Raw genomic sequence first — 12,241 nt, 5'->3', positions numbered from 1 at the left:
TTCAACTAATAAAAATAGTAAATTAAACAAAAAACGAGTAATTTCGAAAGAGAACAAACGTGTTTTATATAAGAACAATCGAAAATGAATATTTACGAGTCATTAAGGATGAAAAAATTTTAAAAATTGCATTAGAGGGGCTAACTTGTAGGTATATTTTTAAATATTTTTTTTAAATAAATAAATGCAGAACAAACAATTATTAGCAGTGAACAATCATGAACAAATGATGAACAAACGTATTAATAGAAAATAAGTATAAAATAGGGAAAAAAAAATTTTTTTAGGGGCTAACTTCATTCACCTTTCAATTGCGCCTGTAAAATGGATATAGTCTATGCCGCCGTTTTTCCTGTCATTACTTTACTCTATCTATCTATCTATCTCTTAAGCTTATGGCCATTACTTTACTCCTTCATCACACTGCTGCGTTAACTCTTTTTGACGTCGAATATTGTAATAAAGAAGCAACAAGCAACAAGAGCCTTATTTGATAAAATAATTTGCAGAATATGTTCTTCTCGATTTAAATGGAAATAAGAATTAATTTTTTTTGACAGTGGAATTCTATGTCGTGCTGTCAGGCAATGACCTCTAATTTAACTAATGAAGTATTTTAAATTAACACAATTTCGTTCGTAGTCCTGTATCCTGTATCTGTATCACTTTTTAAATAGATTTTGGTGACTACTATGCTGAATTTCAATAAATAAATAGATCACAAGAAAAATAAATCACACATGCTCCTAAACGATATAAAAAGAACCGGGCTGGTAAAGATAATTATATTTGGGTAGGTATTATATTATATATGTAAATAAGCACGCAGAAAAGGAGCAAAACATTTTTTACTTCAAAAAAAGAGGTTAACTGTGTTTAATAGTATTTAAGATACATATAACTAGCTTCCCCCAATCTCTCCCAGACCCTAACTAGAGCGGGGATAGGACGCAAAAAAAAGGTTTTAAACAACAGAAATTTTAACATCTTTACTTGAAGCCCATATTTTATGTACGGTAGTAAGTTGCGTTATGAAACAAAAAACAATAGAAAGAAAACAGACTCGGTCAATATTTTTATTTATTAATTGAATAAAGCGCTTAGAGTCATACATCACTGTCTGTTTTTGTAATGTATTAAATGATCGCAATCTCTCAATCTCTTGGCGGCTTGTTCGGGGGTTAGGTCCCGTTGCGTTTGCGCTAGCATCTCGAAGCCGACCATGAACTTTTTGATGGTGGCCGATCGTAGCAATGGCGGCAGGTACAGAGCGTGAAGTAGCCAGTGCGCTGAATCACCAGGAGTCGTTCCCGGGCCCGTTGGAGCTCCTGTTTTGCACGACAATTAGAATTATATTAGTGTGATATGTGCCACTCAAAGTTCCTAGCTGATCGATATCGCACGTAATATTCTGCTGCTGTATGTACGTAAGTAGAAAGTATTCAATGTATTTGTGAGCCCACTGAGTGTCCTGTCGGATCTTCTCAGTGGGTTGCGTTTCTGATCCGGTGGAAGATTCGGCGAAGCACAGCTCTTGCTAGGGTTAGTGTTAGCAACGTCGTCAGGTTTGAGCTCCGTTAGCTCACTTAGTAACTCGGTGAATCTAGATTAACTCCTTGAGGTTAGTAGAATAGGTAGGAGAAAAAAATATTATTTATTAATTACAATGTGAGGACCTGCGGTCCGTAAAGCAACACCCTCATAACGGTCTAGTGGTAAGGCGTCTTGTGAGCCCACACGGGTAGGTACCACCATCCTTTTCTGCCGTGAAGCGGTAATGCGTTTCGGTTTGAAAAGTGGAGGAGCCGTTATACTGTAAAAACTGAGACCTATAAACTCATATTTCAAGGTGAGTTGTGGCATTTACGTTGTAGATGTCTATGGGCTCCGGTAACCACTTAAAATGAGGTGGTCCGTGAGCTCGTCGTGGCAAAAACTAAATAAAATGTACCACCACCCTGCCCTTATTCTGCCATGAAGCAGGAATGCTTTCCGGTTTGAATGATAGGGCGGCTCTTGTATTAGAGAACTGAGACTTAAATCTCATAATTTTAAGTCACGTTATGTTCTATGTATAACACAATGAATCCTTTGCTCAACAAGATAAAGTCTTCAAACATTTGATAAATAAAACATACAGCCAATAAACACGTTTTAGATTGCGAAATATTAACCGTGCCATCCCATGCTGTACGGGAAGCTGCACTCGAACAAATTATCGTATTTCGTGTTCAATTGCTTCATGATTTCGGCTAAGCCTTTCTTCTGGGCGGGGTTCAAGTCGGTCAGCCGCTGTGGGGCACCGTTCAATGGCAACAGCATCGTTTCGTAAGGCCAAACCGCCCAGTACGGGACTATCGCCACCCATTCTGAATTTTTTAACACTATCCTCTCCTGAAAGTTCAACAGAATTCTTATGTTATTTGAAAGGTATTTGCGTGTATTGAACGAGCACGTGTTGAAAAAATTCAATGAAAAAATAAAAAAATAAAATTGGATAAAAATCGAATAAGCAGCGTAGACGTTTATTGAAAAAAAAAGAATGCAAGCTATGGCCAGTTCGTAAAAAAAATACACCTGTTTTGTTTTTTATGAAGCCTCTCAATGGTGTAATCGTACCTTAAATTCTAATTCTTGTTTCAAATAATCGACAAGCAGAGAGTTTCCGTATTTTGCATAATATTCGCTTTGGCATCTGAAATAAATATTCACAAAGTTGTGTTAGAAACAGTATATACCTCAATTTTATGGTTAATTTCCGAAGGAGTATTTTCTTAATTCTGGTATAATTGATATTTAACCCTGTTTTTAAACTACAAATACTGTTTTCGTTTGAGCCGTCTCTGAGGAAACATTGAGATTTTAAAAGTACGTAGAGCCATGAAGGCGGTTTTTTTCAGTTTTCGTGCGAAAAAGCTAACGTGCGAAAAAAATTGTTACCTATCCTTAATCCTGGGCTCGTTCGGTAAGAAGCTGGACGCCCATATTTGGCAGTGAGGATGCGGATTAGAACAACCCATAATGGCACCCTTGTTTTCAAATATTTGTACCCATGTATATCTTTGACCTAATTCGTTCAGTTGATTTATCCATCTGTGAATACAAAATGTAGGTCTTAACATGGAAAATAGGGATAATTGGAAAGGAGTTTTTCATAAAACGTGGGAGTTATTATTTTTCAGTATGGCAATTGGCTTCTGGCGACGCCATCCTTGATCGACGCTCCTCACTTTCCCGCCAAAATGTTTACATACTGCTAAGTTGATTGCGACAAAATACTGTGTTATTAATTTTTTGTTGATAAAATGATGTAGTGAATTTTAATAAATATGGCGCTCACTCTTCGATGACTTCTTGAATTTCTTCAACTTTCATTAGAGGTATGGTCATTGTCGAATCGGGATGAAAGCACATAACTCTGAAAAAAATAAATAAATATTAAAAATGTGACCCATGACGTATTTTGTACGAAGAGTATATAAACGTCAGTTGTTCATGGATGTGGCACCCCTCCCGACTAGGCGCGTCAATACCCCCGCCCCCGCCGTTCGCCCGACCACGATGTTCGACCAGCCCATACCGTGGGCCCCGAAGGTCAAATATTTAGGCGTCACCCTCGACAGTAGGATGACATTCCGCCCCCACATCAAGACGGTACGCGATCGTGCCGCCTTCATTCTAGGACGTCTCTACCCGATGATATGTAGGCGAAGTAAAATGTCCCTTAGAAATAAGGTGACACTCTACAAAACTTGCATACGCCCCGTCATGACCTATGCAAGTGTAGTGTTCGCTCACGCGGCCCGCATACCCTTGAAATCATTCCAAGTCATTCAATCCCGTTTTTGCAGGATAGCCGTCGGAGCCCCGTGGTTCGTCAGGAACGTCGACCTCCATGACGACCTGGACTTAGAGTCCACCAGTAAGTATCTGCAGTCGGCGTCCATGCGCCACTTCGATAAAGCGGCACGACACGAGAACCCTCTCATCGTGGCCGCCGGTAACTACATTCCCGATCCTGCGGACAGAATGGAAAGCAGTCGACGTCGCCCAAAACACGTCATCTCGGATCCTCCCGATCCACTAACGGTGCTTTTAGGTAATTCAAGCACCGGTCACCGTTCTCGTCGAACCCGTCGCTTGCGACGAAGGGCTTGACGAGTAAACTAACTCTCAGACACAGCCCACTGAGTTTCTCGCCGGATCTTCTCAGTGGGTCGCGTTTCCGATCCGGTGGTAGATTCTGCGAAGCACGGCTCTTGCTAGGGTTCGTGTTAGCAACATCGTCAGGTTGAGCCCCGTGAGCTCACCTACTAAAGTTAGGGTTACGCTGACATAGCCTCTCAAGGCTATCAGCCTAGGTAGGAAAAAAAAAAAGGAAAAAAAAAAAAAAAAGGATGTGGCAATTTGTCGAGATTTGTATTTTTTTTGCATAAGCCGGTAGTACAGGGGAAAACACTGTGTATTTGCACATCAAGCCAATAGATAACAAATTTAAGGAATTTTAAGGGTAAAAAAAACATTTTGATAGCAAACCGATTAATATGGATTATTTTATCCTACTTTTCCTGGTCGCAATATTCAACCACATTAATAAAACTATTGTATTGTCATCGGCCATTTTCAAGTCAATCGGACGTCTGAAATTAGTTAGAGCTACGTTCAAATATTCCGGTACATACATAGTTAATATAAGCCAAACCATTAAAAGATGTAGAGAAAAACTGCAAAAACGCGCTTAAATAGAAAACATAAATAATCATTGATTTTAATAGGATCTTAGATTGAAGTTATGTGATGGTGGTATAATATATGGTGGTGGTATAATGTGGTGTCATCGGTTTCTGATGCGAGTGCAAATTTTTAAATTAATCGGAGATCTTGAAAGTTTGTCAAAATTGCTTTGGTTCTAAGATTCTATTTTAAAGATACAACACCAAGGTAAACCGTGCTTGTTAAAAGCTTTATTAACATAGACCGTGGTTATTATCTATGGAGGTAATTGACAGTGACGTGGCGATCTTAATCCGCGCCCGGGGCACAATAACTTTTTAGCGTAACATTTTCCAGAAATCACTTAAAAATATATACATATTCAGCAATTTTTTGTTTTGTGGGCCATTCTGCGCCCCTTTGTGGGGCATGATGCTTGATTGCTCCCCCTCGCTACACCACTGGTGCTTGAGATACCTGCATGTTCCTTTGGCCGGTGCAGATTGGAACAATGGGTGTTCCGGTTCTGGAGGCTCTGGCACATCCTCGAGAAGCGCTGGGAAGTCGTTCGGGAACACGTATGTGGATGTATAGTTTGGGTTTCGCTGGAAATTGAAGAATATTGAGAATTCATTAACCCATTACCGTAATTCTTAGATTATCTCTTTCGTCCCATGAAATATTAATTATTAAGATGTTTTAAAACGAATAGCGTTATTGTTTACCAAAATTTTATTGATTTTTTTTACTTATTCACTGTTTTCATGGCTAAAGGACCAGATGTGCAGGGTACTCAATCAAGCGATGAGATTATGATGATCCAATCTCGCGGGCAGTTAATAAATTTTGATAACACGTACTTAACACCAGTTCAGCGTTTTGCGATGAAGGAAAAAATATATCAAACCGTTACGTTTCTGGAATTTGCTTAATTAATGGTACTAGGGTTTTTGTGTTGAGTCCGCCATCTTGTTTTTTATGGCGCGAAATGCAAATGCCCTTTTTTTCTTTTTTTTTTTTTCCTACCTAAGCTGATAGCCTTGAGAGGCTATGTCAGCGTAACCCTAACTTTAGTAGGTGAGCTCACGGGGCTCAAACCTGACGATGTTGCTAACAAGAACCCTAGCAAGAGTCGTGCTTCGCAGAATCTACCACCGGATCGGAAACGCGACCCACTGAGAAGATCCGGCGAGAAACTCAGTGGGCTGTGTCTGAGAGTTAATTTACTCGTCGAGCCCTTCGTCGCAAGCGACGGGTTCGACGAGAACGGTGACCGGTGCTTGAATTACCTAAAAGCACCGTTAGTGGATCGGGAGGATCCGAGATGACGTGTTCAAATGCCCCTAGTGACAGTAATACACAAGATTCCTTTTCGCCTTAAACTTGTGGTGTACCATCCGAAACTACTAGGCTGAAAAATTTACCTTTCCACTGGACCGTAAACCACCAGCTCTGAGCGGATTATTCGGGTCTGGAGGCTGATCTTCCGGGGCCGCTTCCGTCTGCCCGCTCCAAGGTCGAAGACACCGATGCGGAGACACCAATACCCATTCGTCTTTCAGAGGGTTGTACCTGATGTGCTGGTGTTCTGAGGGATAATTGAAGACAGCCGTTTATTTTTCTCCAATGAACAATGGCTCCGAAACTGCTTCATCAGCTTCTGATGGCATTGGTATGTTAAATTATTTATGAATTTGATAAAAAAAAAAATCCTACCTAAGCTGGTAACCTAGCGGGCTATGCAAAGAGGGGGTGAGAGATTTTGATCTGGTACACAATAAAACACGAGAAATAAGCCGTAAAACTAGTTTTAATTACGTATGTAGATGACTCACGAAAACCGATGAATATACTAAAGTTTTTATTTTTTATTTAATTTTTTTATTCCTTAGGTTTGTGGATAAGCTCACGGCCCACCTGGTGTTAAGCGGTTACTGGAGCCCATAGACATCAACAACGTAAATGCCGCCACCTACCTTGAGATATAAGCTCTAAGGTCTCAGAAAAGTTACAACGGCTGCCCCACCCTTCAAGCCGAAACGCATTACTGCTTCATGGCAGAAATAGGCAGGCAGAAATAGGCAGGTATAGGCAGGGTATCTACCCGTGCGGACTCACAAGAGGTCCTACCACCAACAACAAGTCTAGAAGTTGCAAAATTAAATAAATGATCCCAGTCAATCGTCGTAGTCATAGTCAATCGACTAAGATCCCCCTTGACACGGCGACTTGTCATCAAAACTAACAAAAAGCTTTACAAAGCTCACCTTAAAATAATTTGAGTAATTAATTCAATGTAGTAAGCATCGTTTTTTAGTCACTCACTAAAAATTTTAGTCGATCGAGAAGATACCAAAAACGTGGCACGTCCCTAGTGCTTAATTAGCCTTCCAATGATTCACGATCAAGTTCTAATGAAATTTAATTAAAGATTTTCGATAAAATATTATGATGTTATTCTAACCTGTTGACTTAAATTCCATTTTGTTTTAAGAGCGCGTGCACTCCCTGCCAAGTGTGATGTTAGACTAGTGATATATTAATGAATCGAGATAAGAAAAGTAGAATATTAATATCCAGAGCGTTTGCTTCTGAGAGTATTTTGCCTAAAATATATTTGGTGACGTTTGGTTTTCACAATGTTGCCAATGCGCAATTTCAGTCTTAGATTCCGCGCTTCGGTTGTTTGTACGTGTAATTTTCAATGCAAAATTTTTTTGTTTTTTTTTTGTTTTTATTTTTTTATTGCATAGATGAGTGGACGAGCTCACAGCCCACTTGGTGTTAAATGGTTACCGGAGTCCATAGACATCTACAACAAGTCAACGAGTGAGTTCTAAGGTCTCAGTATAGTTACAACGGCTGTCCTGCCCTTCAAACCGAAATGCATTACTGCTTCACGGCAGAAATAGGCAGGGTGGTAATACCTACCCGTGCGGACTCACAAGATGTTCTACCACCTGTAATTACGAAAATTATAATTTACAGATTTTTATCACACGATGTTATTCCTTCACCGTGAAAGTCAATCGTGAAGGTATCTTTTTCAATCTCTGGTACCTATCACACAGGGAATCCTGAATTGAGTCCGGATGACTGTGCATGATTTGATTCCCAGTAATTGAAGTAGAACTTCTTTAGGTGTGTTGAGAGTAAAATTTAATTCGCGACAGATTCGTTACGGCTCGAGAGAAAAGATACAATTTAGGTCGAGGGAGAGTGAGAAAATAGACAGAGCCTCTCGCGAACCACTCGACATTGCAGAGAGGGAGAAAGCGAGCTAGGTCGTGTCTCTTATACACATTCCGTTTACGGGCGTCGGCCACTAGATGGCTAGTTATTAGTTTCACATTGCTCCTGTAGATGGAGTAACATATTAACTATCTTTTATTTTATTTTTAAGTGGTTGCATAGCTTTTATCGCGGGCTTTGAGCACGGTGACCGAATCAAGAAATTCCGTAACAAAAATAAAACCTAACACCCCCACTCCGCGTACCATGTAGCTCGCGTTCAACACATTCACACGTTGCGCTTGTGTAGTGTTTGTGAATAAGCATGCGGCGTGACGTCGCACTGAATGCGCATCATGAAAGTCTGCCCATCTCTCTCGCGTGCGGTCTAGTTTATGAGTGTGAAGGGGACAGTTAATGTTTTGCTTTTTGTCTCATTTTATTATTGTTTTAATATTGAATTATTATTGTCTAATTATAATTGCGTAAGTTGATCAAAAAATGCTATGCAATAGCTTCACCGCGGCAGTCCCCGAGTGCCACACATTTTTTTTATGTAGTATTTCAAAAAATATATTATACATGGTGAAGAGGTCGTTTCTCTTATACACAGTATTCCGTATTACAAGAGAAAATGAACAGACATTGACAGAAACAGTGTCGAGAGCCATTCAAATAAAATTGCTACATCTACTAAATAATCTTTGCCAATATTGAAGTTAGGGGTTATAAAACATCGTATTCTCCATTTATCGTACAACATAAAACAATAAAAAGATAAATAAATCGTGAAAACTTAATTTTCGGATTAACTATTTTATAAATTTGTAAGTATATCGTATATCAGAGAGATGACGCGTTAAATTGCTACAAAGGGCAATATGGAAACTCTGTCATAGCTTCTTCTTCTTTCTGCTCTTATTCCTCATTATACGGGCTTGGCGCAGCATGTCTTCTCATCATGCTGCATAGGGATTTGGCATGAGTTATCCGACCGATATCAACTGCCGGATATCAACCCTCAGGTTATATCTTCAGTAGTATATCCACTCCGACGTGCCGTAGGGATGGAGTCTTCTGTTACTTCTTTTAGCGTTTCTTTTACTTCATATGTCTTTGGTTCTATGCTTGCACAATAATCATAAATATTTACAATTAAATTTAGATTTTCATATGCGAGCATGCATTAGAAGAGAAACCTTTAATAATAATTAGACACAAAAGTAAGCTCCTAACGAAAACGAAACAAACAGAGAAACACGTGAAAACATTTTAACCGACTTCAAAAAAGGTGGAAGTTCTCGATTCGACTGTATTTGTGTTTTTTTTTGTTTGTCACCTCAGAGCTATCTACTGTGTGAAGCGATTTCGTTGATATGAACGTTTTTTATTTAAAATTTGGCCAGTTCTGAAATTGGCATCCTTGAGAAAATCATATAAGTCTTAAATTTGCACTAAATGGACTAGTAGAATAGTCTAGAATTGACGCCTTGAATTAAATTGAGGAGCGAATGACTATTTGGTTTAAGCGACATTTCACTTAATAGGCGACAGTTACTTTGTAATTAGAAGTCCGTTTTGTTGGTATTAGCAGCAACAGTTCGATGTTTTGAACGCTAATTAAGTTTATTGTGTAACTATACTTGAGACCTTAGAACTTGTATCTCAAGGTGGGTGGCGCATTTACGTTGTGGATGTCTATGGGCTCCAGTAACCACTTAACACCAGGTGGGCTGTGAGCTCGTCCAACCATCTAAGCAAAAAAAATAAAATATTCCATTCGAATTGCTAAGAAGTGTTTTGTGTTAGGTTTTTTTTTAAATGTTTAACCTTAAAATGTCTCTCCTGTAAAGTCGCAAAAATGTCGCTTAAGCCTCTTAATTAACCTTTCACCCTACGTAATAGATTCTGAACTATTTGTACTGTCGCAAAGCTGTTTGTTATTAGTTTGCGTGAAGGCCTTTTGAATTCCCACTAAAATTCAGCATTGCAGTATACGCTTCTGCGGTTGCAATGCGCGAACCTTTTTTATGTAAAACAGCGCCATCTAGTGATAGATTTTTAAAGCATTGAAAAACGAACTAATTGCTTTTAAATTTATGATAGTAAAAATAATAGGGAAAGGTCTCTTTTAACAATAAATTACCGTTAAGTGATTAGCGGGGCTCATAGACATCTACAACGTAAATGCCGCCACTCACCTTAAAATATAATATATACCTTGTTTACTGCTTCACGGCAGAAATAGTGTCATTCCCGATCCTGCGGACAGAATGGAAAGCAGTCGACGTCACCCAAAACACGTCATCTCGGATCCTCCCGATCCACTAACGGTGCTTTTAGGTACTTCAAGCACCGGTCACCGTTCTCGTCGAACCCGTCGCTTGCGACGAAGGGCTCGACCAGTAAATTAACTCTCAGACACAGCCCACTGAGTTTCTCGCCGGATCTTCTCAGTGGGTCGCGTTTCCGATCCGGTGGTAGATTCTGCGAAGCACGGCTCTTGCTAGGGTTCGTGATAGCAACGTCATCAGGTTTGAGCCCCGTGAGCTCACCTACAAAAGTTAGGGTTACGCTGAAATAGCCTCTCAAGGCTCTCAGCTTAGGTAGGGAAAAAAAAAAAGCAGAAATAGGTAGGGTGGCGGTACCTACCTGTGCGTTACTCACAAGACGTCCTACCACCAGTAATGTTTATCGAAATTATCGCCCTCATTGTGTAAATTTTATAATTTTTCTAAAGTTAATTAATACCCTTTTGGGACACATTAAAGTAATCACTGGCCTCAGAATACAGAAAAAAGTTTTTTCTGTATTCTGAGTCACTGGCGCTATATTTCACCACTAAAATACAGAGGTATTTGTAGTTTTATAAATAGCCCTACCTATTTACAGTGTTTTTTTGTTAGTAAAAAAAAACATGTGTGCAATTCACACGTAGTAGAAATTTTAACGAAACCTCCAAAAATGTTGGCTTCAAGATAATTTGTAGGGCTTGGTAATGATAATAGTGATACAAAAGTTTGATAATTATTTTTAATTTTATTCGTATATAGATTTATTCTGAATGTATTAAGTACGAATATTAGGTACGAAGCAGAGCACTTAAAGAATCACGAATATAAGAAGCACTATATAATTATTCCTATCTCATTTCCTCTCACGTTAAATCTTATGAATTTATATGTCTGACTCTTTTTACTGTCGCTGTTCCGTTTCAACGGCTTTCGAATCACAATATAATGCTAAAGAAGTTTTCACTTAAAAAAGTAAAAATTTATTTTAGCGCCATCTAGTAACAACACTCGGAACCATTTAAGAGTCCGGAAGCAAACACCGCTTACACCCCATCAGCTGAAGTAATGATTATCTCATCCTATATTTATGCGTATGTATGTTTGACCGACTGACTTACTTAGAAATTTGGTATTCTCAGCCTTCGTAGGTACTGCAATGCGCGACGGCTGTTACGTCACGACCCTCCCCTATCGGACATGTAACAAAACGCGCCTTTGCTGCCTTGGAAAATAAAGTGATTTTATGATAACTAGTTAGTGGTCTCCGGTAGTCGAAATTCGACTTTAATTGATTGAAATTATAATTTTGTTACACTATTATGATCTTATTGTCAAAGACTATTATACTTCTATAATCACAGATTTCGCCAAGACTACACTGTAGACAAAAATTAATAAAGACAAAACAATGATCTTTTCTCAATTTGACCACATACCTACTATAACTGACAGACTGCAATAAGAAAAGTTTGACAATAAACAAATAGTATGCATGCGTGTGTGTGTCAAATACATGGCAGTATGTGTAATGTATTTTTAATTGATTTAATCCGTTTTTTGTGCATAATTTAAAAAAATATATTAACATTCTGCACTCCTTCTCTATATTCTCTATACCTAAGTGTGGGAAAATTCATACTCCTCCGCCCGCGCAATTTTCACAAAAAGGGATACAAAGTTTTTGCTTCACGTATTAATATATAGATATTGACTACAAAAATTCTTTAACGAGCTTTCTTTTTCTCGGCACATATATGAAATGTTAGAACGGGTATTTAATTTATAAACTTAAAATACACAAATCACTGTAATTATTTTGAAACTTTAACATCAATGTATTCTTTGACGGCAATTCAAACAACGGTTAGGTATGGTAGGAACAAAATGGCACTATATATTTTTTTATTGCTTAGATGGGTGGACGAGCTCACAGCTCACCTGGTGTTAAGTGGTTACTGGAGCCCATAGACATCTACAACGTAAACGCGCCACCCACCTTGAGA

General features: G+C 38.8%; 1 protein-coding gene across 1 annotated transcript; it reads right to left on the bottom strand.

Annotated features, from left to right (window-relative positions):
* Nucleotides 1-1,062: 1,062 nt before the first annotated feature.
* Nucleotides 1,063-7,324, bottom strand: Galt (Galactose-1-phosphate uridylyltransferase). The gene is made up of 8 exons (XM_028184356.2): nt 7,178-7,324; nt 6,138-6,301; nt 5,191-5,318; nt 3,341-3,418; nt 2,941-3,093; nt 2,620-2,695; nt 2,175-2,394; nt 1,063-1,328 (listed from the first exon to the last, which is right to left on the bottom strand). Exons 1-8 carry the CDS (start codon nt 7,194-7,196, stop codon nt 1,114-1,116), a joined length of 1,053 nt encoding a protein of 350 aa, XP_028040157.2. The 5' UTR covers nt 7,197-7,324; the 3' UTR covers nt 1,063-1,113.
* Nucleotides 7,325-12,241: the final 4,917 nt, after the last annotated feature.

Source organism: Bombyx mandarina, chromosome 11 (genome assembly GCF_030267445.1).
Source record: "Bombyx mandarina strain Sakado chromosome 11, ASM3026744v2".
Taxonomy (NCBI): domain Eukaryota; kingdom Metazoa; phylum Arthropoda; class Insecta; order Lepidoptera; family Bombycidae; genus Bombyx; species Bombyx mandarina.
The sequence above is the reverse complement of the archived record's forward strand: the minus strand, read 5'-3'. Positions and strand labels throughout refer to the sequence as shown.